The 26,928-nt window shown below is 40.6% G+C and overlaps 1 protein-coding gene and 1 long non-coding RNA gene across 9 annotated transcripts in view; one reads left to right on the forward strand and one right to left on the reverse strand.

The window, feature by feature from the left end:
- Positions 1 to 26,928, reverse strand: part of cdin1 (CDAN1 interacting nuclease 1) — a 75,475-nt gene that overhangs the window by 12,345 nt on the left and 36,202 nt on the right. For 7 of the 8 annotated variants that reach the window (XM_061843084.1, XM_061843087.1, XM_061843083.1 and 4 more), the window contains exons 8-11: positions 26,775 to 26,824; positions 25,016 to 25,083; positions 23,441 to 23,506; positions 23,216 to 23,321 (exon numbers count right to left, since the gene is read on the reverse strand). In XM_061843084.1, the coding sequence (XP_061699068.1) occupies positions 23,216 to 23,321; positions 23,441 to 23,506; positions 25,016 to 25,083; positions 26,775 to 26,824 (290 nt within the window). Of the gene's footprint in view, positions 1 to 3,224; positions 5,964 to 23,215; positions 23,322 to 23,440; positions 23,507 to 25,015; positions 25,084 to 26,774; positions 26,825 to 26,928 lie in introns of those variants that run through there. The other variant, XM_061843089.1, reaches the window with a different exon arrangement.
- LOC133512967 (uncharacterized) lies at positions 15,141 to 17,153 on the forward strand. Its single transcript, XR_009798356.1, has 3 exons — positions 15,141 to 15,272; positions 15,761 to 15,888; positions 16,682 to 17,153. It is a non-coding gene; the product is annotated as an uncharacterized LOC133512967 (long non-coding RNA).

The raw sequence follows: 26,928 nt of genomic DNA on the forward strand, positions 1-26,928 counted from the left end.
CCTCGACATGGAGACGCGAAGCTCCCCGTGGTGGGGATTGGATGTGCAGACGGAGAGGAGCGCGGTGCCAAGGGGATACATGCTCCTTTAACCTGTTATTGTGAACCCCCCCAACAGCCCTTGCTGATAATTGCCTCCCGTCTCAGGGGAGAGGTGGTCGAAGAGGAAGGCATCGGGACAACCATTTTGGGACAGCGGCGCGCACCTCCTCGGCCCCTCGCGGCCTCGGTCCTAATCCTGCCCTCAACCCCGGCGGCGAACGTGTTTTCAATTTAGGATGCTCCCCCGCCGAAGCCGCTGGCCTAATCAACAGCAGTTTGTACTGTAACCCTATCTGGCCTTGTGAGGCCAGCGTCAAGCTGACCGGGCGCCTGCAAACCTGATGTGTCCAGCTGAGTGTTAAGTGTGTGCATGCGTCTGTGTGTGTGTGAGTGTGGTGTATGGGTGAGGTCAAAGGATCTGTCCCTGATACGTCCACAGATTGCTGAGATGTGTCCATAGACATACAAATCACCCAGGATAAACAACTCGGTAGACCAAAATGCGGCATAATTAGACACTGAGGATTGGATGTTTGTTCTATTTAAAGAAAATGAAATTAGTCCCATGATGTATGATCTTTGCAGCCAAATGACACATTGAACTGGATGTTAATACAATAAGATGTAATGTATACGTGGCGTCTCATGGTAAAGTCGTAATGGTACTACTACTGTATAAATAAAGTCTGTACGAGAAAGTTGGCAACAACCATTTTTAAGGGATAGGGGATGATATTTCCTATCATTTAATAGAGAGATAGTACAAATCAAGCATCATTTATTGTTGGGATACAGGCCAGACACACTCGCAAAAGATGAAAATACACAATATAGAGATCATATAAAAATTTTTGTTTTGTCATTTAAAATTAATTTAACCCTCCCACAGATTTTAAACACATTTAAACTTATTAAAACACATTTCTTGAAAAATTAAAATGTATACGTAGACCAAAAAAAAAACATAAAATGTAGAAAATGTACGCGTTGAAGAGCCTGTGGACATGCATGTGCCTTTAAGAGGCGGGGCCAAGTGGGCGTGTGACAACTCTTCTTTTTCAATGCACTCCAGTAACTAAGAATATTCACAAACATATTAAAAAAAAGCAGTTGGGGTGCAAACACAGTGATGTTTCATGTTAAATATCGCAAAATAATCTTGTCAATATTGTCTTAGTGTCGCATCCCAGAATTTTGACATCTTACCCCTGAAGCTATCTTAAATTTGCAAATCAAATCAAATGTAGTAAGCACGTCTTTAATGACTATCAGTCTTAAGAAACGTCCAGGATCAAAACTATTTTGGTTTGAAATGACCAGTCGATCAATTTTCAGAGAATTTTGTTATGCATTTTAGTCTTGGAGATCGCTTAACTTAGCAACATTAAACATAGTAAGCATTTTCATCACGAGTTGTAAGCATGAAAGTCTCAAGAACCCCTGCCCAAAATGTTCGATGGGGTCAATTTGGCTGGTTTCGGGTGCCGTTCAAAAACTAAATTTGTCCGATAGATTTGGTCCACTTGTGAACAAATTAGACTGACCTGTACTTGACAGACAGGCAATGCGAGGCTGTTGGGAAATTCAGTTTTCATCATCGGCAGCAAAGTCGAACGACTCGCCATAAAACACAGAACTAATAAGTCAACGCCACAAGGTCAGAGCTTGACCGACACCTTGGTGGGGGGTGAAGGTCCTACCTTTAACAGATTCATAAACGGCCCCCGACTGGCATAAATATACGGAGGTAACCACTCGATTCCAGGCACTCTGATTTCAGTCATATTCATATCAAGTCCACCACCATAATTTCACCCGTCTCCCATTCTGAGTCCTAAGGCCTGTTAATTCCTGCTCCTAGCATTAATTATTTTTATACTTCTAAGGAAAATATTTGGCATTTTCATTGTACTTTTTTCCCACCCAGGAAACCACAGTATGAATTTCTCTGGTCTTTACTGACCGCTCACATGAAAGTTGGGCACGGTAAAGCAGGTGTGAATGTTTGTCGCGGACGGCCTGCTGGTTTCTTCGTCCATGTCTCAAACCCTCTGCCCCAAAATTAGAGCATGGCCTCTAACGTGTCCCGCGGGGGCGGGAGGGAGGGGTGGAAGAGAAAGAGAGAGAGATCTGGCTTTCATCCAAGTCAGCACCTTTGGAAGTGCAGTCGTGTTACCACCACTAAATCAACATGTCAGCACCCAACCTAGTAAACTTCTTCGCCCAGACTCGACTGCTCGCAGCTACCCCACACGCCTAATGAAGTGGTGTGAATGCCCATCTGTCTGGAGAGGGGGCCGTACCAAATTGGACGAAGAAATGCATACATTTTGTGTTTTCATTTGAAGGGAGGACCAATGCAAAACAAACTGGCTATTAGTGGGTTACGCCACCCGGGGGGTGGGCTGTCGACCTTGGCCTCCGATTCTGAACTGTCCCAGTTTGAGGGCCCAAGTTCGGGGATGGACGTGGCCTGGGGGTGGGCACGGAAAGCTGTGTGCTTACTCTGAACTTTGTTTACATTCCTGAGGGTAATTTTAGCCCCAGGGGCAGGAGAAGGGAAGGGGGTCCGACGTATCGTTGGGGCTTGTCAGTAGTCGACGGTCCAGCCAGCGCAGTGGCGGCACCTGGACTTGTGGGTGGTAAAATTAAAAGACCTGTGAAACAAGATTTTTATTTTTTTTTAAATGTACCAGGTAGAGCTTTTTAAAGCCCGTTTGATCACATTTTAAACCTCTCATTAAGCAAATGTGAGCAGCCTCAATCATATATAATGAGATTAAAAAATGTTTTCTGCATATAATAAGTATTAAACAAATGACAAAAAATAATAATCTTGTTTTACTGTCTGTGGTATTTTTTTAAAAAAAAACATCTAAATGGGATTCTGGAAAAAAAAAAGAAAACTAGAATCAAGAAATATTCTTGCATAGATTTTTAGTTTTTCAGTGAACACTTGAGGATTGGGTGCCGCCTTTTAAGAAAAAAGACGAAAGAAAATTTAATCAAAAACAACATCCAGACCCTGTACAAGCAAAATAGTTTTCTTTTAAGTCCAAAACGCTGGCAAAATAGCTACAGAACTCTACGGCAGGGCCAAATAAGTACAGTGAAGAAAATAAGTATTTGAACACCCTGCTATATTGGAAGTTCTCCCACCTAGAAATCATGGAGGGGTCTGAAATTTTCATCATAGATGCATGTCCACTGTGAGAGAGATGATCTAAAAGAAAAATTCAGAAATCACAATGTATGATTTTTTTAACAATTTATTTGTGTAATCCCCCGCTATGGTAAATGGAAAATGACATACATTGTGTTTTCTGGATTATTCTTGTTTGTGATGATCTCTTTCACAGTGGACATGGACCTACGATGAAAATTTCAGACCCCTCCATGATTTCTAAGTGGGAGAACTTGCAATATAGCAGGGTGTTCAGATACTTATTTTCTTCACTGTACATGAAAGAGCGAGATATGCAACGGCACTCATTTGAACACTGGCGTTGATCAGTTCTAAATACACAAAGTGTCACGAAAATGCTTCCCATTCCCAGCGTAAGAGGCTTATCTGTTTACTTATAAGCCAACAAAAGGTGTGTCGAGAACAGACCAACCACAGCGTCCGTACAAGGCGGTACAACCCTTTTGTTTTCACTCAATTTAAAAGGTGCAAATCTAATTTCGTTGTCGTTTTAAAAAATTTGCTATGCAAACAAAACAATAATCCCAGCTCAAGAATCGCCTGCTGGGATTTGTCTTTTCATTACTCCCAGCTCGAGAAGTCCCCTCAAAGGCCGCAGAACGTCGGCGTGTTTACAATGTTTCAAAGCCGGAGGGTGTGTGTGTGTGGGGGGGGGGGGGGGGCACAACGGGGCAAACGCGACGACGAGCGAGAGACAGAGCTTATCGAAACTAATTAGGCAAGGGATCGGGATAGACGTTAAATAGTGGGCTACGTGTAATGAAAGCAGCCGCGCGGGGGACACCGAGGGGTCAGGCCCACACCAAACAGTGGTCCTTAGGCAATCTGGTATTGATTTTCACTCGTTTGGGGATAAAGGTGGATAGTGGTAAAGGGAGGGGGGTAAAGAGGGGGGAGTCATGTAGCAAAAGAGAGCAAGAACAAGAGCGCAAGAGAGAGAAAGAGAGTCAAAGACAGATGCTCAGCTCGAGTGTAAGGGTCTTATGAGTTGTCAACTTGACAGTTTAACCCCTTTTGGAGGAGAGCAAACAAACCAGGGGATCTCTCGGGCTGACAGCGTTGATCTCTCATAGCGATGACACCGTAAAGCCACACAGGAGAGGATGGACTGTGTCGGTATGGCAAGCACGGGTAAAAATATTCAAAAGCACATTCCTTAAGCTGCACAAAATTGGACGGCGCAACACTTGACGTGATGCTAACACTCGGGATTTGTTATTGATTTGGCTTTTGTCATCGATGCATGTTTTCTAATGTGGTTTGATTTTGATTCGCAGTATACTACACATTGTTTCATTTTGTAATCGTGTCTGGGGCCTACCATATATTTGAGTCACTGAAGAATTTGAAATTTGAGGATAAAACGTACTATTTCTACGTTTTCCGTGTTAAAAAACTTTTACTTTCTTACAACTCGACAGCACTAAGAACAAAGAGAAGCAGTAAATTTTCTTCAACCTGGATGCTTTTCCAGCATTATTCACTTCGCCTCCCTAAGTTCCATATGTAAACCTCTGTGGCATGACTAAAAAATACAGGCAGACAAAAATTACATTTGAGCTTGCCTCCTGTCTAGCAACGGATTATAACTACATCACCAGTTTTTGAGATTGAGATCATTGCTTGAGCGATTTCCTCTCATGAGATATGAGCAAAGACTGCCACTGCGAGATGAGAGCGGCCAACTTCACGTCTGACCACCATCAATTCACATTGGTTTCCTTGGAGAGGAGGCCCAACATCAGTTCGAGGCGCTAATGCAACATGACGCTCGTTTACCAACTGCCAATAAATCCCACACAAGAAGAACAAAGTACAAAACATAAGGTTTAGTTATGTCTTTGGCACGCATTTTCCATGTTTGCAGGTTATGGGGAGTGCCAATGTTTTAACTATCTGTTTTTATACAGAGCTGAACTGTTGAGTTCTTATAGGCAAACTTTGGTGTTCTTTTTTGGGGGCGCGGTGGGGGCTAGCTAGAAGGGATTATTTCAGTTTCCATTCATTTCAATGGGGAAAGATTGCTCAAGATGCCTTTTGAGATATTAATAAGGTCACAGTGAATTAAACTGATATCTAAAGTAATGTATATAATGAAAAAAATGCACAAAAACGTATGAAAAAAAACAAAATATAATTATATACCTTAAAATTAAATAAAATGAAATAGAAATAATACAAATTAGAAATGTGATTCAAATTGTTAAAAAAAAAAATCCTAGTAAATCAAATGCCCCGAGCCCAGCCAACCGAGGCTTCATGTAGATTATTAAAAAAATAAAAACACAAAATGCAGTCCGTACCACAAGAGTCAAGACCAACTGATCTGATCTTTTTTTTTTTGTTTTTACATAAAAAAAAATATATCCGAATGTATGTTGTTCTTGCCACAGGCATACTTGATCTTCACATCACTCAATCTGCGAGGTGGTCGTCCGAAGCACCTTCCTTTTTGTGTTCTTAAAAACCTTTTTTTCCCCTTGTAGAACTCTTATTCTTTTGTTAAAAGGTCACAAGGTACTCTATTAGTTGTACTGAGCACGGACCCCACCCCCAACTCAATGCAATCCTTAAAAAAAACAAAAAAAAACAAATGCACACCCACATCAAAATTAGAGTGGCCCTTATTGTCCGCATTACGGCCCCGGGAACGCTCAATCGTGACGGATGTCGCAGGGTCCCTTCACTTGTCAGGAGTTGTCAGACAGATAGGGAGTCTGGACACACACAACAAACACAGTTGACAGGTAATCTGAATGTCTTCAATTAGCTCAATTAGGGCTGTCATAAACAATTTGATAAGTGCTCGAGCAACGCAAACAGATAAACACACGCGCAAGTGCACAGACGTGCACACCACGAGGTCTACAGGGTATTAATGAGAAGGGTAATGGGTATATCAACGGATGCTTGACTTGTCTTTTGTTTCACGATGCTGTGGTGTGTGTGTGTGTGTGTGATTGTGTGCGTCCGTCTCGAAGGGCCCCCTCCCCTGCACTGCTCTCAGCTGTGTACTGCTGGCTGTTACCTGGTCACTTCAAATTGCGCCATCTCCTTTCATTAGCACATTGCCGGCTGAGAATCTGAAAGGCCGTGACAAAATTCATTTGAGACGAGTGGGAGCAGATTGCCTGAAGCAGGTGCTATAAGGGAGATAAAACAAAAGCAGCACCTCCGTGCGTGCACGCCACTAGTACGTGTGCGCCGTGTTTTCAGCTGGTGTGCGAGCCGGTGGGTGGCGGATGCTTTTCCCCGGTCTTCACATTCAGCTGTTGTCCCCGCTATGGTAAATGGGTAATGACATGTAAGTGCGTCGACGCGAGGGGATTTGGGGTTGGGGGGGGAGAGAAAAGAAAGGGATCGGCCCAGTGCACACTTTTACAAAGCTGTGGTGAAATCTAAATATTGTTTCTAGCGTGACTAAACAGGGCAACGCCTTAGCAGCAAGGGGATGTGTGGCAGCGCTAACATTGTTTGATTTGGTCTCCCCTTCATATTATCTTATCGCGGTGCAAAGCTGACACCCACTCAGCTTTTGTCCTCACGCCGTTCCATCCACGCACATTTCTTTAGGCAGCGAAGGGGCTGACACGTTTCGGCGCGTGCTAATCTTGAAAAGAGCAATTTCACAAACACGCGAGCCGAGCGGCGTTAGCATCAATATTTGAACAAGGCCCCGGCATCAACACCGCCTAGATCTCGTATGCAAAGGTTTCGAAAATGCCACTGCGTCAACCAACGAGGCTGACACTTTCAGCGCAGTCTTTAGAAGCTTCTCATCGGGTTTTCAGGATAACCTTGGAAGAACTTTCCGATGGCGTCGTTATCTCGAGTGGTACGCTAGCGCGACACAACATTAATACGATACTGTCACTTTCCAATGCCCAAATATGTGCCCGATTATCAAGTTTTATTTTTTAATGTGACACGAGCCTCAATATTCTCCACTTTTAACTGTCAAGCAATGAAAAACATTTTTTATCATGCCGTGATTTTAACTTTAGGAACTTAGGACAATACCAAGTGACAAACTGTGACAAACAATATTTATTAATGAATCCAATACTTTCAGCAGATTTTGTTTTCTTGCAATAAAAGGAGCAATATCACAGAACAGGAGAAAATGTGTTTCAGTTTAGAAGGCGGAAGAATTATGACACAGTCGTGAATGGTGCAAAATGTTGCCACTTTGGATTTTTTTTTTTTAAACATAATCAAAACTGGAGGAGATGGTTATTTTGTTTTAATACACCAAGTGCTGACAGCGTTGATTGATGAGCGCAATGTTTTTTACAGATTGTTGACAGAAATAAGTAATTATACTATAACTATATATATATAGTACTATATAGTAACTATACTATAACTATAAGTAACTATATTTTGTCATGCATTTACCTTTTAGCTCATTGATTGAAAAAAAATGCTTAATATTTTACTCTCTTTTTAGCTTTTAGATATTCTAATGTACCATAGATGTTTTTCTGTAAATATTTTGAAAATGGAATAAATATTTCACCCTAATATTAGCATTATTGCTAGAAAAATATTGTGCTAAAAAAATTCCTGACTGAATATAGACATTTTAAAGTTCACCTTAACATTACCTCCCAATTGACTGCTGTAAGGATGGACCTGATTTCAAGTCACGCCTGTAATGCAATACAAAAATAAGAAAGGGAGAGAAAGACAAAGAGAATACCCATCAGCAGGAAGTTGTAATGGGAAATTGCTCTTGGCAACTATTTGTTCAAGCACCAGATTTATTTCATCTTCATGCCAACCGGACGAGCCCCCATTGGAAAACAGGGCAGGTTCCCCTAATGAGTAATCTATTTCCAAGCAGTCGTGTCTGGGCATGACAGTTTACTGAGAAGCTTGAAGAACTGGTAATTACCAGTGTTACGGGGCAATTAATGCATATTACACTGCGGCACTCATAGTGGTGACTGTCAGCTCCCCAATAAAAATGAGCACTCTTCAGCTAAAGGGTGACATTAATTGGGCCCTTAATGACTATGCAGAGGAACCAAGCCAAATAGGAACAAAACAGTGGAATCACTTTGACTCCGGCAGAGGGCTGGAAATTGGACTAAAAATGAGATTAATTGCTGTTGAGGAGGGAGGGAAAAGAAGGAGAAAAAAAATATAGCGAGGGAGAAAGAGGTTGGAATTATAGGGTGCAGAAAGAGCAAGGGGTGCTAGTGCAGATGACAATTCAATTAATTATTCTATAGTGGATTTCCTATCCAGACCAAAAGGCTGTAGTTGATTTTCTGCTCTTTTTCTTGACGTCTCTGAGTACCTGCAGTATGCTGGATAATCAGTGTCGGAGTGACCTGAAAATGGGTTTACCCGTTAGTCCATGCCGAAGGCAAAAGAACGACTACAGCGATATGTCTTCATATCATGTATTTTAAGAGTCATTTTTGAAAGATAAAAAATGCCACAGTATAAAGAATATCTTGTAACTCTTCTAACCTAATTCACATTAATAGGGATAAATAACAACTGAATAATGTAATCATAATGCATCATCATCTTGCATAACAGGTAGTATTGGTAATACTTGATCTTATAATAATTTTAGCCTCTTTAATAAAGCCTTGTACCTACAAATAATCTAACAAATGCAACTAATGCAATAAAATTATCAGCAAAAAAATATTACAGAATTAACAAAAATAAAACTAGTAAAATTAATAAATGAAATGAACACTAACATCAAATGGGACTTCTGATAAATATAAAATAATAAAATAAATTTGAAAAAAATAAACTAAAACAAACTAATATTAAAATACAGAATTTAATGTAAAAATAATTAAGAAAAAAAAAGTACATCCGAGTCAAAGATTTTCTTTCCCTAAGTTATGATGTGAGCTTTGAGTTAACCTTTAACTGCTAAACTAACACATTCCACCCCCAGAAAGTTTAAGAATCAAGGATTTGCCAGCGATGTGAAATTCCAATTAGTGTTGCTATAAATCTATAGGCCTAACCCCCCCACCTAAAAAAAAAAAAAAAAAAAAAAAAAAGCGTACATAACACACCACCATTTGCATACATTTTTGATTTCGGATTTCCTGGCTATTTAAATATGCGGTTAGAAATACTGCAGCGCTGCCTCTTACGCTGTCACGCCGCACACTCACGCTGTCATTGGCCCTGATAGAACTCTGGCGCTTCAAAGGCGGCTTTGCAGTGGCGCGGAGACCGAGCAAATATTTGAATTGCAAAAACACCTCATCTTCCGAGGGGAGCAAATTCAAGACAACTTTTTAAGGAGTTTGAAACCCCCCCCCCCACACACACACACACACCAACCCACCCACTGCAACCTCTAGGAAGCTCACCCCTCTGCACACAGCATGCAAAACATATTCACGGCGTAAGCAGTCCCCTGGCTAATTTACCATATCCAAATTCGTGTAATGGGATATGACACATTCTACAGGGGATTGAGGGGGGTGGGGGGAGAAACTTTAATACGAGGAGAGAACCGTAAAATGTTTGAGCTTGCCTTGTATATAAATGAAATCCACCACCCAAATCCAGGTTCTCAGACAAGCTGACACGGGTTTGATTACAGAATGAAGCGTAATTGGCTGCTTAAGTTCTCCAGCGAGCTCTTTCGGCGATCCTCAGATTCTATACAAACACGATACACCTCGAGACTTTACATATGTTCACTCGAGATAAATGTTAGGAGCGCTTCCAGCTAAAGAGTAAATGTCCAAAAATAATCTGAATCGTAAATCAGCAGTGTGGATTATTGGTTTTCTGAAAGTACGAGCCCGAGCGTTTGATGCCAGAATAAATAGCGCAGTTAAGCCAAGGAAGTAAAAGTCAAGGCATGAAGGCCACAGACAACCTTAACATCAATAAATAGTCATCGTCAGACATCTAAGAAAATACCGTCGCAACAAGGGAGACACTCATCTCCCGCCTTTATGACGAGACACATCTGCAAAACTTGAATCCGAGCTTTTAGGAGTCAGCAGTTTTTCATCATGCTTAATATGCCCGAATATTTTCTTGCTGTTCATCACCACTAAATCATGTCCTAATGTTAAAAAGAGTGAAAGTGGGGGCGGGGGGCGGTGGATTAGTTCCCGATCTGGTCCGGCAATAATTTGCATCCCTCTGCCAAGGAAAAAGTTTGTTTTCTGTTAACTTAACTAAGGATAGGCCAATGGTGGGTATGACAATTTTAATGAACGAAATCATTTAAAAATAGCATTTTAGGGTCACTTGGGTTATATCTTTCTGGTATTTCCTGTTCTCAAAGAATAAGAATTTAAGAAGAGGGGCAACACTGTATGTATTTTGATTTTCAACGCATACACAACCAAACCAACCCAATCTAGACCACGGCAATTTGCCGCTTTGTCGTACGGACAACGCTGATGAACAATAGATACCGCAGATACTACAGAAACAAGAGAAATTTTTATTTAAACTCAAACCATAGCCAACACCTGAGCGAGAAACATTTTGATCATGTCTACAAATCATATGTTGCGAGTGGATTAGTACTTCCTGTCGAAATCAGCCAACCCGCCGGGCCAAGCCTCCTACAGCCCACTCCCGACATGCAGACAACATGGAGACAGGTCAGAGCAAAAATCAAATGTGAATGATGGATAGCTTTACTGCACAGTGACCTCTGTCACTGGGCTCTTGCCCTAAATCAATGCTCAGCGATAAGGGGGCCCCGTGCTCGCGTTCACCTTGGTATGTTCGCCGGCAGACCTTATCTGCCGCTCGAGGAAGTTTGAGTAATAACTAAAGACAAGCCACAACAAAACCTAACCCCACCTTGTCAAACATCATTTACAATGTATAAGCCCTTATTTCCAGCTTTGCGGCTGTTAAGACAACAATTATACGAGAACCACAGACATTTTGGGAGTGCGTCAAAAACCGTCGACGGGGGAGCTTTGCAGTTTGTTGGCGTTTTATCCAGGACTACAACAAAAATAAGCAGTTGCAAGGATGAAGACAAGAAATGGATAAAACTCTAAACAAAGAAGGGGATACTAGTACAACAACGAGGCCTAGTTTTTTTGGCTTTTGACAAAAAAGGTAATCTAAAAAGCAAACAGTATGCTGAATTAAATGAAAATTGATTTTACCAACATTTTTCTTTGGTGATAAGCAAATGAATTGGCACAGGAATAACTGATTTTATAGTATTTCCCTGAAGTTTAAACATTGTTTCACTTTCAAATTTAGAAAACGGGAAGTCGAGAACTTCTTTGCAAAGATTCCAAAATTATTAAAAACACTAGTTCTCAGGGAAATTTACAAGAACACGCCACTACATGTGATTAGATAATAAAATACTTTTTTTCTTTTAGACATAGTGGACAGCATGTGGCTCATTGTTCAAGTTTATTTAGGAAGACCGCATGCCAAATAATTGTAAACAATTGTACGTCAGTGATCACACTGCAGCCTCAAGTGAAATAACAGCTGCTGTGTTAGAAGAATCTGAATACTTTGCCATGTACAATTTTTCATTTCCTGTAAGATTAAATCCAAAAAGTCAACTCTGGGCATTTCACAGCGTTGATTATGGTAATCGAGAAAATACTGGCACAGCAGTGTAAAATTGTCACTTGTTTGCCGATACAAATCTAACTAAAAATGTTGAAACAGTTGAGATGTAAATCACTAAAAGTACAATGGACTTTTGATCAAAGGACCGCAACCACAACTGACCAAATAGTGTTGAGTAAATAAACACTGCCTTGCAAGCAGTGACATGCACACACATACCCAAAATATTTATGATAATTACTGTTGTGTGTGTGTGTGTGTGATGGGACAAGGGAGGACGCTGACAATGAGTAAAACAAAAGATGCTAAGTTTTACAGGATTTGGAACTCGGAGACCTGCATGTGTTTTTTAATTGGAATAAATGTGATGAAGTGTTTATGCATGTGTGAGAAAGAGAAACAGCAGCGAGAGTGAGCACGCTTCCAGGCAGCCGCATCAAAACGGTGGAGGGAGACCAAACATGACATCAAACGTCGCAATTAGCTGACCCTTTTTCCCCGGAGTCGCAGTTTGAAATGGCCTGCCTTTAAAAGCGTGATTAAAATATGTTTGCTTTCTTATTCAAAATGACATTTGACAAGGTTAGCAATATTTCAACTAACTGCAAAAACATTCTTGCGGCTATAATCCTTTACTTTTTTTCCATCGCAGAGCCGGGGCGCAGGTAACCTCGGAGTGAGTTTCCCATGAACTCATCGCTACAATTTTGGAAAGAAAACCGCCGGGAGGGAAGAAGAAAAGGCGTGTTTTGTTTCACCCGCACAGTTGAAGTTAAATGTTTTACAATGATTATTCAGGGAATTTAACCCCCCTTTTAGAAGTCATTTTTGTAACCACCGGCTCTATCCTCGCACGGGACATGAGAACTGTCAGCAGCTCGGCAGATCAAGTTCCTCAAACTGTTAAACCTCCTCATCACCAAATTAGGAGAGGTGTTGTCTAGAGTCTAGCGGTCAGTCCAAAAAAGACCAAATGTAAGACGATGCTCTTTAATGGGGCCTTACACAGGCATTATATAAAACTACATGCATAAAACTTGGAAGTGATGTTGAGACTACAAAGAGCATCGTTCAACTGGAGCGTGGAGTCATGCAGTCCTGACAAAACATGATGCAGATAAGCAACGATTCATGAGCAGGGATCACTAACAGTCAGTATGAAGTTAATGGTTTTCATATTCACTCTGGAAACGCGGGACGAGAATGCGAAGTGTCAGACTCGGACAGAGAGCCAGGCCGGGCTTTTGCGGCAGCTGGGCTCGAAAACGGCGGTGGCACTTTGGATCAGAGGCCTTTTCGCCAGACAGCTCTGCTGCCGCTTTCACTCACAAACTCCAAGCAAATAAGAGTTGTCGTGTAAAGCGTGCGGTCGTCACGGAACAGACAGCTTTCGCGTTTAACTTCGAAAGAGATTCCCAGAGTGAACTATATTGATATCGCTCAAAATGAACACGAGATTTGTCTGACAGACATTTGTGGAGGGATGATCCAAAGGCAATTTTTCTACACACACTTCCTGCAAGACCATAAAGATGGTAAAAATAATCAATACCACTTTTTCCACTGTATAGTACCAACTCAATACAGCATGGCTTAATCTGCTATTGGCGCTTTTCTGTTGGAAAAACCAAGTGCTACCATGTAAAGTCTAGCAGATGGAAAAAGTAGCCAATACTGTGAAAAAACAAAAATGCAAACATGCTTGCAATGTTCATCATTTGGCTGCTACACAGCTAAACTAAAAAAACTAAAATAGCTGGAATCTTGCATGATTTGTGAAAGTCTCGTACAATCGAGAGGATGTGTTTGCACGGTATTTCAAGTAACCACACAAGTTACTATTTTTTTCTACTTCATTTAATCGTTATTTTGAAAACAAGACACACCCAGAGCAAAAAGCGAGAAAAAGCGATAAAAACTGCAATATGGTATTACTGTCCTAGAAAGATGGATATTTTGAAGCCAAATCTCTCCAGATCTTCGTGCTTGTATATTAACCCTCAGAATTGATGAGCACAATCAGAAGGTCACAAGTTGGACGCAGACTCCTCATGTGTCTTTGATTACACACTCCCACTAAGAGAGACGCAAGGCAGTATAAGGTTTAAGCTATCAGGCAATCAGATGGCGGACAGACGTGAAACTCAAAACAGAGGCAGTATAAAAGTAGAGGGCTGCCTGAGAAAAAAAAAAAAAAAAAAAAAGATGGCTGGAAATGGGTCCTGACGAAGGTCTAACAAATGCCAGGCCGGTGAGGAAAGACTTGTGCTTGTATTTCTTTCAGTGACTAGCAACAGGGTCCTGAAGAGAATTAATTGTGAAATATCATACAAAAACAAATACCTCTTCTTCGGGCCTGCAAAATCTGTTACTTACGGTACGTCAATCAAAAACGACTGCTGTGAACTACAATCAGATAAAGGTTCAACACAGGGAAACAAACAATCTCAACCTTGTATCAAAGTTATTCCGGTTGAGTGATGAGGTCATCCAAAGACCAAAAGTTTCTAAAAATCCTCTTCCAAGCAAAAAATGAGAAATGATGGATGGAAATTCAAAACAGCATGCCGACATTTGTCATTACTTATTGGGGGGGGAGCATGAATTGATTTTAAGGTGTTTTATGGTTCTGTGCTTTTACAACTCTGCTTAGAATTATTGTTATTATATAGGATCATCTTAGTTAATGGCTGCTTGGGAATCATGCCAAAAAAAAAAAAAGTAAGAGACAAAAAAGACAAATAGAATTTCAAAAACTCGCTATAAATCAGCAAGCAAAATTAACATTTACTGCCAGCCCTCCCAGTTAACGTAGATATGACTTCAAAAGCCGACACTGGCAATGAAATGAGTTTTAATCAAGATTTTTTCGTTAAAAGCATGGAAAAACATGCTTTGAATGAGAAAAACCACTAAATACATATGCTTGCAAATCTTAAAGAGAGAATTACATTTCCTCTAACGATATATTCTTTCAAGATCGCCGCATCGATTGGATAGAAATGCAGCCAATACCGCGACAATGGACCATTTGTAGAAGGTGAAAAGGAGGTAAGAAAACTACAATTGGAAAAAAAAAAAGAGTGAAAATGACCATGGGTGGGATAAAAAAACAAGGTTATGTGTGGGACAGTAGACCTATAAAAAGGAACCCACTGTCTAGGTTATCTATAAGAAACCACTTATCACAAGCCAGCAGCCGTGCACAGTGACTGATGGGCCTCCGCAGAACACAAGTACCGAGCGCATTATCTGGTACACACAGAGTGGCTCTTTAAACACAAAAGGCAGAAATATGAAGCATTGTTTCCTGGGTCTGTCATTTGCTACAAAACAACGAATTTGCTGCAGCGTCGGAATAAGAACAACCCCACACACTGGTGGACGACATGGAAATTTAAAACCCAGATAAGCGAGGTGAACTGAAGAATTTATGATCTCTGATTTCAAAGACGTGCATGGTAAACCTCGTTTGTTTTTCCTTTATTTTTAACTTTGGGTATTGTTCTACTTGTCTGTGACCTGCTGCCAGTATGTGACAGTGCTACTATTGCAACATTTTTTTTCCAATTAGGGATGCGCATAGAAAATTCATTGGTTGATGATTAAAATGATTTTATGAGGAGTTAATTGTCGACACAACCGTATCGTAAAAACAGACAAATAGGATGCAGTACTTCGTTGCAAGCAGCGGAGGCACCGTTGCAGTCGCTGTGATTTGTGATTCGCCATCGCACTCGCAAATCTGCACAGTCGAACACGAAAAATCACACGTGTAAAATTTATGAGTAGAAATATGTAGATATTGAAAGACGTCGCTTATTTTCTGTAGCCTTGACCAATGTGCCCTCTAAGTTGCGCCATTGCGCATTTGTCGCACACTCTCAAAGGCTTTGAATAACAGAGAATTGTCAGAAAGAGATTGTCCCAACCCATCTATTCTCTGCAGTGCTTATCCTCACAAGAGACGGCTGTTGAATGTGCTGCTGCCTCTCCCATCTGACTTTTGGGTAGTGGGGTACACCCTGAACTGGTCACCTGCTAAACCAAGGGCATAACCCAACATTCACACCTAAGGTCAGTTTAGTCTTCAAATAACCTACAATGAATGTTTTTGGAATGTGGGAGGAAATCGGAGTACCCAGAGAAAATTCACACAAGCACGAGGAGAACATGCAAACTCCACACAGGAAAGCTGGAGTCCAGATTTGAACCCACAACATCAGAACTGTGAGGCACATGTGCTCACGATGTGCGCTCATTCACCGTGCCGTTTGGATAAAAAAGGAAATTACATTTACATAATTCAGTATAATGTACTTTGGATATTGTATGTGCTCTTTGAGAACAACCAAACAGGTCACGAAGAAAAAATAGTTCCCGATCAAAGCTCCATAAAATTTGGTTTGATATACATAAATAGCACATCTTGTTCAAATATGGCAAAATTGACACAATGTGATAGGATTGAAACAATTAAAAGCCCAATGTAGGGGGGGGTCAATAAAATACATGTTTTGGCTTATTTTCCCCTCACCACAACATATAGATTGTAAACACAACCCCCTCAAAATCTGGTCTATCCATAGATGTATAAACACGATTAAAAACTATACCATAGTCATATTTTTAGCATAAAAATAGCTGAAGTGTGCATTGTCTATCCCCAGAGGGGCAGTGCTGTGGAGGGGAAAAAAAAGGAGGTGAAAATGTGTGTCTCCGAGATTCTGATGTTATACATTGTGAAAGCTGACAAAAAACATGGGCAATCATCTTTTAAAAAAGTTCCAGCACCCCCCGAAAAAATGAATTCACAGTGTTGACACTCTCGCACCTCATTTTACTTGAGGCTTTCTTCTCCATCTCGCAGTGTCGCGGGCAAGCAAGAGGACAGGAGGAGGGATATACTGGATGTACCGCCGAGGTGCCACTTTCTCTACCGCTCATGGCTCGCGCATGGCGGCCGTGTCAAAACCAGCTCTCAGCCTCAATGCTAAATGACAAATTTGGATAATGCACACATACGACCTTACTTATATAAATGGCAGACATGGAGGCTTAACTAAAGCTAAATCCGGGCTCCTGGATAGACCTGAGAGTGCGGATTACATCGCGGACGCCTTAAACAATGTGCCCAAATGTGCGTCCTTAAAAGCATGAAATCCTTGAAGCATCACAGCTTACTTGTCATTTGACATTAATACTCTAGGATGCCTGTGCATTGCACTTCTGTGTGCTGAGGCACCCTAAAAACAAACACTTGCAAAGCCCCGAAGGAACGAGCATTGTGGAGACCTATTTTGTCCAACTGTGGATATTCTATGAGAGGATATTACAACAAAGGAAACAATAAAAGAGGCCACGTTCCTGCACAGCACGGGGTCCCCATAACTATAAATATGAGGAAGGCCAATGTCACGTGCGCTTATGCTTTATCAGGGAAGCTAATACTGGCGCTTTCCGAAATAGGATGACTATTAAAACTCATAACACATAACCGTTGTGCAGTCATTATTTGTATGCAACAAATATTTGGTCCATTTGCTTTTGGGTATCTGTCCTTGAGGATGCTCTGTTATGTCCAACCACATTGGATCAGGGGCGGTAGTAGCCTTTGGTCGCCCCCGCTCTCTCTCAGGTGACATCGCTCAGATGCACAAAACTTACACCAATCACATAAAATTGCATGTATGTACAGTGAAGAGAAATAAGTATTTGAACACCCTGCTACATTGCAAGTTCTCCCACTTAGAAATCATGGAGGGGTTTGAAATGTTCATCATCAGTCAGTCATTGTGAAGGAGAGGATGACAGCGGCCATGCATTGTGAGATTTTGGGGAACAACCTCTTTCCCTCAGTCAGAGCATTGACGATGGGTCGTGAATGGGTCTTTCAACATGACAATGACCCGAAGCACACAGCCAGGAAAACCAAGGAGTGGCTCCATAAGAAGCATATCAAGGTTCTGGTGTGGCCTCGCCAGTCTCCAGACCTAAACCCAATAGAAAATCTTTGGAGGGAGCTGAAACTCTGTGTTTCTCAGCAACAGTCCACAAAGCTGTCTTATCTAGAGAAGATCTGTGAGGAGGAGTGGGCCAAAATCCCTCCTGCGGTGTGTGCAAACCTGGTGAACAACTGCAGGAAACATTTGACCTCTGTAATTCCAAACAAAGGGTACTGTACCAAATATTAACATTGGTTTTCTCAGGTGTTCAAATACTTATTTGCATCTGTATCACACAAATAGATCATTAAAAAAAATCATACATTGTGACTTCTCGATTTTTCTTTATAGATTATCTCTCTCACATTAGAGATGCACCTACGCTGAAAATTTCAGACCCCTCCATGATTTCTAAGTGGCAGAACTTGCAATATAACAGGGTGTTCAAATACTTATTTTCTTCACTGTATGCATGTATGTAACTACTTGGGCTTTAGGAGCAGTCAGCCAATGATTGTTTCAGGCCCCTCATAATTACCTTCAAGTAATTGAGTACTGAGCTATTTGGAGATTTCCGACAAAAATGATGGGCATGTCCATTAAAATAGGACAATGTTGAATCAAGACATTAGATTGCTTCAATTGACAGGCATTAACGGAATCAGTGCGGCCGAACCCACAGCGTGCAGTTTGCGACCGTAATTGGAAAAAGTTCACAAAGATTGGAAGCTGTGTAATTGCAGATGTGTCAACTCACGGAGACGATCACAGACGCATAGTTCTGTCTCAGTGTTAGCCAACGTGTCAGTAAGGAGATCATTAATGTGACACATTTTGTATAACTAATAGTTTAAAACCAAAATACAGGCAATGAAATAATATTTGAGTAATGGCTGATTCATTTTCGGACCTTCAGAATCTTCAGAGACTCAAGTATTCGTATTTAAACAATTCAAGTCAACAACAAGCCGACTACTTCCGCGTTGGGCAAAACTGTAAAAAGTGTATACGCCTACAAGGAGTTATTGTACATTTGTATTTTATTTTTAAACACAAAATCTCCCCACAAGGAGACCAAAAAATACAACATTCATTGTGTAGGCTTTGCTTGTGTTTACATATATTTTATGGCTAAATTATATACATGTATTCAGTTTTTGTCTGACGACTTTTTTTCAATTTTATTTATTTTACATTTTTACATGTATTTCTTTTATAATCAAACCAGTCATCCTCATTAGCGTAGTGTTAACGATCCCATTTTCCAGGATTAGTCACATGACATCCTGCATCTAGTGGATAGTTGACAAACACTTTTCTATAATTTGTCCCCTTTAAATTCAAATACGACCAACACCAAATAATATTTTAGGGACAAATGTAATTTTAACAATATTTAAAATATATATAGATCATTCTTGAGCTGCGATATACCATAATCTTTATCAAACGGAAATTGTTAAAAAAAACAGGGAAACAAAATTGGAATAAAACCTCAGCAGCATCCAAGAACAGATTGTGTTCGACCTTAGCCGTTCTCATGCAAAAAAACCCCAAGGTGAAATAAATACAAATAAATGCGCCTGAACACATTTCCAGGTGGTCAAGACAGATGATGCATCAACGCAAACCCAAAGGTCTTAACCCCCGCTTCATATGAGGGAGAAATGAGGCATACCGCACCACTGTAGTTATCAATCATTATTTTGTTGTTGTTGTGGATGTCTGACAACTCCATCAGACGTAACCTTTTCAAGCCTCTGTTAAGACTCAACGTTCAACATTTGCAGTTTACATATCTCACAACCGGGGGGAAGGGAGTCAATAGATTGCCCATAATAAGGAAAAATCTGGAGAAAACGCTAAACATTTAATCCTTTAATGTGGTATATGATGACTCCAATTCAATTTGCTGCTGTACAGTATATTCTGATTAGTGCGATTGATTTTTTCATAGTAGACTCTTGCTCTAGGGAGGGCAATTAAACAGTACATAGATCTTTCATAGTTAGACCCAATATTAATGGGTGGACTTTGTCAGCGAAGGCAATATCATTAGACTTGACAAATAAAACGACGATTAAGGCACAAAAGGAAGACAAGCAGCTCAATTGCTCACGCGGTTTGTGGGGTATGATATTCATGTCCGTTGTTTTAGTGTTTTGATTGATTCTATTGGGTGGCGCAGTGATCCAATGATTTCAGAAAGAATCCTGGGCAGGAGGAATGCTGGGAGCAGAGACAGATTTCTTCTATAAAAACCGTATTACTCAACTTCAGTGAGTCCCAAGCAGCTATTTGAGGGAATACCATCGGTGGTTGAACGTTTTAATGAGTGTTCAATGAACAGCTTCAAGCACACAGAGTGTCTCCTCTAAGTGATAATATAAGAAGAAATAGTTGGAAGTTGGATTGTGGTAAAAGTATCAGGGAGAAGTAAAAATATCGGCGGATTTTCACCTGTCACGGGTGGGTCAGGGAGAATTCCTGCAATAAACAAGGGGTCACTGTATATGATATATGCACCTTCCTGAACACTGAAAAAGCAGACAATCATGAGCGCAGTCACAGCTTTAAGATGTATTTTCTTTGTTATGCGTTCTATTACGTAAGTTGGTGTTTGCTTTCATATTTTCATTCATCCTCACATTGCTTTATCATCCTAATAAAGCTTCATTGATAAATTAAAAGCCCAACTGCCAAGCTATAAAGATTCATTTCCAGAATAATTTGTCCACAAATTTCCATCCATCCATTTTCTGAGTCGCTTCTCCTCACAAGGGTTGTGGGACTGGTGGAGCTTTTCTCAGCTATCTTCGGGGAGGAGGCGGGGTACGGCCTGAACCCGTTGGCAGCCAATCACAGGGCAAATATTTTGAAAATGTTGTCAAGAACATTTCCATGCAATTGTCAGAATTGTTAATAGATTATGTACATATAATTTCAAAGTTTTTATTACATAAACCTTGTAATGGTAGATGCACCCTGAATCCAAGTACCAGTAATGAAATTTTGACATTCCATCATCAAAAATATGTCTATCAATTCATCCACTTTTGTCAATTCTCTTTTCAACCCTGGCTACAAAAAAAATGAAACAAAAAATGTAAAAATGTAAATTTATGAGCACAACTTTACATATTTGCAGTCATATGTACTTGTCATTTTGGAACAAAAGAGTAGGCTACATCTTTTTCAAAACCTCTAGGTGGCGGTTACATATTAGAATGAAAACATCCACCTCCCTCATAACTGTATTAAAATAGTGTGTACCAAGCAGCTGTTCAATGTGGAGACACTGGTAATGTCAGACGCTGGATTTCTTTTCCAAATAGCCAGAAAAAAAAAAAAAATCTGTGTTACGGTCGTAACAAGTCAATGTACAGTGAATTCCGTAAGAAAATATGGACGTCCTGTACATTTGGCAGCTCTGCAAATGGTCATTACAGTTCCATATTGGCACTATCTGCTGTTATGAAAATAATTATGGCAGTACTGGTCACCACTGCAGATTTAAGGTGTGGTAATAAGCAGCGAGAAACTGAGCAACCACCAAAAACTGCATACCATGATCAAAGAGCGCTATTTAAAGAGATATAACACCAGCATCCATGTTTAACTTCATCCACTTCTCTCAAAACACATCAGAGGCTCATTATGTGATTAATATTCACCAGCAGATGAATAATTCTTGTGCAACTCTAATAGTTGGGTGAGACGTATAACTCAATTATCTGAACATCCGTCAGGGCAGAGGGGCTCGGTGGCTCTGGAACGCCACCAGCTGAGATTGATGGCTGAATGACGCCAAAAGCCACCGCTTCGTCGCCTCATCCACGCACCGGACTCGAACACGCCGTTTGATTCCACACAAGACCATTTCCCTCACTCATTTTTTTCCCTCCCGCTTTTCCTCTTCTTTCTTTGGAGCATTGTATGTGAAGGATCATTACCCCTCATTCCACTGAAGAGGGGTTCATTATGGGGTTAGTGCGTTGGCAAGACTATTGTTTGGATGATAAATGGAGTTGGTTAGAGCTTTGGAGAGAAAATTACTTGTTTTTTTTCCACTTTCTGTCTACAAAACCGCGTTCCCAGAGCTCCCCTTATTGCAACAAACCAAGAGCAATTAACACAAAGGGCGAAGCAGTTCAGTTAAACCAAAGAGGGAATTCGGGAAAATAAGCAAATCAGTGGATGTGTCAATCAAGGGCAGTGAAGTAATCTCCAGGGTTTGTAGAACTCTGAAGCAAAAAGGATTGGACAAACACCCCAAACATCAGCCGTCTAAGGCTCGTTTCTCTGTTTACACGAGCGAGCGTTGACCTAAAATGCCATAAATACCTGAGACGATGATGTAAAAGGTCTCACAATGAATGAAAAGTGATTTCACATTTGGAAATGTCAACATTAAATGTCAATTAAAAAGTAACGGTTGCCGGATAAGGTTCAGACTGACAGTTTTACATTTCTCTTCTGACACAACAATGTTTATCTGATTGGACTTCGGGCTGACATGACGGGATCTGCATTGTCAGTTGTCTAATATACTTGGACAAGGCTGTGACATGGAATATCAATGAAAGACACCTCCAGGCAAAACATGTAAGCTCAGGCTAACCCGAACCTTCCAATCAGCATGTAAGTATCATGGCGGTTTGACCGACTGGTAACTGGCAAGGCTGATATAAAAGATGCACAACAAAGACTTTCTTCAATCCAAACCAAACAAGAAAGAAGACTGCGGAAAATCTATTTTTGGTAACATCTGATTTGCTTTTCTTCTGGCTCTACTACTAATCACACAAGCTCTTGTCATTTATATTAATACGGTTTAAAAAATGGAGACAGGCTCATCTTTCGTTCTTTGATTTGGTTTGAGGAGTCGAATGAGGCCTACTGATGACGGCAATTAAAACATTTCTTATTGTCCCCTTCAACTACAGTGCCCCATTCTTCATGACATTAGTGAACATTTTGATAGTAATTGATTAATCAGTTATTAAGAATCCAGATGAGACGAGACAGCTGGAAAATTATGCAATTGTGTATTTTGTTTGTTGTATTTGTATTATTTGCTCTCTCTTATTTCAGTCCAGTCATCATTGATTGGATTGTCTGATTAAATTGGGGCTTCATTTTTCCACAGTCATTAATGGATTTTTTTTTTTTTTTTCAAATTTTGGCCATCACTGTCAGAAGGCCATTTAAACTATGGGTCTATCTTATATTTCACATATTTTGCAGAGGGTATTAAAGGTGTGTTTAGGGATGAAATATCATAGAAGCCATCAGTGTGAGAGCAGCTACTACTTTAGTTGCCTATTTATGGACAATAGAACACTCCAAGTGTTTTGATGAGTAAAAAATAAAGGAAGAAAGCAATTGAAACAAAGAGAAGAAGACAGTGTTAAAACAACAAAAGAAAAAGACAGTATCAAAAGAAATAAAACAAAGACCTGTTCCAGTAGCTCCAAAACTGTTCGTTGAGATATGTGCGGTGACTGTGGTCATCTCCAAACGACGCTTTGCTCTCAATCCAGTGGACGATGTGTCCCTCCACAGCTTTCAGGAACACATGACACACGGCAAGTCAACCCAGGAATAACCGTTCACATTTGAGGACGTAATCCGTCTAAACAAAAAGGGATCAAGAGCAAAACAATCCTGAAATAAATACTTACCAACAGGAACTTCCAGGATGATGTCAGGGGTTTTGTCATACCCTTTAGCTCTCAGTTGGTTTTCATCTAAAAGAGAGGACAGATGTGTAACATTTGTTGTGCTTTTGACTGCACAAGATCTGTCCAAAAGCTTCACCGATGTTGTTCACAAAGTTCCCTTAGCGCGAGGCATAACATTTACAACACCTGTTTTTGCTGTCTTTGCACAAAAAAAGCCGAGGTGCTGTTTGTAGTTTGGTGAAGCTTCATAAAATATATAGCGAGGGGACAAGGTTGGCATTATAGCCTGAATAAGCCCGACCCCGATCCTCACAGACTGCAGCCATTGTCCTTGACTTTTTGCACACTTCAGCCATTATCCGCACAACACCTGATTTCTCCATTAAATCTCAGACTGACCAGGTCATTCGGTTCCAAGGGCCTGCCTCTTTGTCTCCAGTCAAGCTCGACTAATGGGGCACAGAGGAGAATTGAGAAGAGATGGAGGGTGCTGGTGTCAGTAAAGCGGGAGCATCAGCCAAGGATGGAGAAAGGGGAGCCGAGAGTGAGGTCAGAGTGTCTGCCAGAGGCCTGTGGTGCACGGGGGGCATCCTCGACTGTGCTAATGTGTCTGCACTGGGAAAGGGGACCTCTATTCGCCGCGGCTAGGCTGTTGACATTGTCATGTGGCTCTGATCGCCTTTTTACACCACCTTTGATTAAAATTAATGGTCCGTCCCTGCTCTTGGGTAGCTTATTTCCAATCCATTTATCAACTGGGGTGAGGTTGCTTCAGTGGCCCTCGTGCCCTCTGACAGTTTTAGAACAGTCCTCTGTATAGCCGTGAAGAAAGGTCAACACCGCGGGTCCAAATAAATGATGTGGTCTTAATGACACAAGGAATGACTTTCATCCTTCACTCACCTGACCTATTGGATGATGATGATGGGGATGGGAGGGTTGGAGAGAGGGAAGCAGGGGTTAAATATTAAGTTCCACAATTTCACACATGTGCACTACCTTGATTAGATTTCATTGGGACAAAAACATAATTCCAAATCTATCAACGTGCAGATAGCAACAATGCCATGTTATGAAAAAAATATATATATGAGAGGAGCAACTGATGTTCGTTTGCATGCTCTCTCCGTGGCTGCGTTGGTTTCCTCCAATATTCCAAAAACATGTACTGGTAGGTTGACTGAAGAATAAATTGCCCCTAGGTCTGAATGTGAATTGTTAGTTTATCTGTTCCCTGTGATTGGGTGTCACGCAGTTTTCACTGCATCCCGCCTCTTGCCCAGGGCACAATCTTGACCCTACAGAGGATAAACGGTTCAGAAAAAAAGATGGATGGGAGGCGAAACTGGTGTCTCAGGCTATTTCATTTAAACTTTTGGTGGAGTGCTAGTGAGCGATTTTACAATACAACCTTAAGAGTAAGTTGTAAGACGTGGATTACACTTTTACCAACATGAGGGTATGGGTAATAAAATCACACATTAATTTTGCGGCAATAAATCAGATCCAGATCTTTATTTACCAAGCCTGTAACACAGTCAACCAAATGGGTGTAAGGATGAACTGACGACATACCTAGAAAGGACAAATTCTTCTCCTTGAGTTTGTCACACAGCAGCACTTCATGCTCTTGGCCAATCGCACTGTGGGTAAAGAGTTAAGGATTCCAAAAAGCAGCAAAGTAAATGTAATTTCTCTTCATGCCATTTACTAATTTAAAGCACACAAACATATTCAAATTTTCAGGTCAATCTTAATCTCTGAGGTGCATTACTATATGAAAGAATTGGGAGGAAAGTCTGAAAAAGTGGCACATGTAACTCTTAAATCTGGCATAACAGCGTAACAATAATTTCTTGCTTAGTAATATTAATTATGTGCCTCAGACTGTATAGAGATCAGTGAAGAGAAAAGTACATAAGGAAAGTGAATGATGCCTCATCACATGATTTGGGTAATTGTACTTTGCCACAGAAGCAAATAAAGCCCATTCTCATTAGCAGTATGAAGCAATTAGTGGAGAGCCATCTAATATTTAGGGTCACTAGGCCGTTGTGATGATATTTTATGATTTTGTGAACATTCAGTGCCACACGGCAAGGATGTGAGCACAGAGCCCTTATACACTATATTTACTCAAATAACGGCTCCCCTTTTTTCTTTAACAAATAAAAGTCTCAGTTAGTTCTCCATCAGGAGTTCAGTTAAATGTGATGATGGTATTATTTTGATGATGTATATGGATTTTTTGTGTGGGTAATGTTAAAGACTGGAAAAGGTACTCATGTGCAGTGAAGTTGGACTAGTTTAGGCACCATACACTCGAAGAGACTATGGGAATAACAGAATCTGTACATGTACATAAACAGTAGGTGTTGTGGTAGGCAGTAGAAAGTATGTATCAATGGTAAAAAAAAAAAAAAACAACGCACTTCATTGAGTGAATGGTGAAAGCCGTCTAAAAATGACAACTAGAGGCATGCGGAGAATTAGAATCAGATTTTCTATTTTTACAGTATATCAGTAACTAAATGATTATTGTGGGAACAAAGGCGTTTTCTTGAAATTGTTTACTAGTCTTGGATGGAAAAATAGCAGTCACTGTTCTGCATGACATTTGTTTTAACAATAAAAAAAGCTAATTTTATCCACTTTTTAGTCAGAAGCCAGCGTTGATTTTTATTTAAAAAAAACAAAGTAGTTCATATGGCTGATTATAAAAGAACCGAAAAAGAAAAATAAGACTCTTTTATAATCACTTAATAAAAGACACTTTGTTTTGGTACATTTGGTGCTTATATTGTCACAGAAAAAAAAGGAGTCTTGAAATATCAGTCGAAGTGCTCTTCAACTGCTGGCAATACGGAGAAATCTGCATGGAAATCGGCTGGTAGTGAATGAGTTAAGCATCTCACTACTGGTTATACCTATATAACTGAGTACTTGAAAAATAAATGTGAACTTCTGGTGGATGAATGTGATCTGACCTCTCCATGGTGCTGAACTCCATTTGACTGATGACAAAACAAAATAAAAATATGAATAAAATACAAGGGACCCACTTAGGAGTAGCACCAATTGCTTTCACTCAATAGCACCAAACTCATGACATTTTTTTTTTTACTTTTTTACTCCGATACACCCGGTGCCCGTGAACATTTAGAATCCCGGCCATCCTACGTCTCCTTCCACTACCTGTATCAATTGCCACAGAAGGATGGCAAACGCCTCCTCCATGAAGCAGAACTTTTATGTGAGGTGAAGGCAGACACATCTCATCCCCTTCAATAGCTCCTCGTCAATTTCAAGCTTAAAATTTTATGGGATAGGATACTGTTTGATGCAGTCTACCAGTGGTCCATAACAGCAGTCGTTTACTGTGCACTGAGGAGCGTGGGGGGGGGTGGAGAAATATTACAGCATGGGGGGGGGGGGTAAGAGAGAAAAAAAGGTGGAGGTGAGGGAACGGATGCAATACAGTAGTGATG

Source organism: Syngnathoides biaculeatus, chromosome 15 (genome assembly GCF_019802595.1).
Source record: "Syngnathoides biaculeatus isolate LvHL_M chromosome 15, ASM1980259v1, whole genome shotgun sequence".
NCBI lineage: Eukaryota > Metazoa > Chordata > Actinopteri > Syngnathiformes > Syngnathidae > Syngnathoides > Syngnathoides biaculeatus.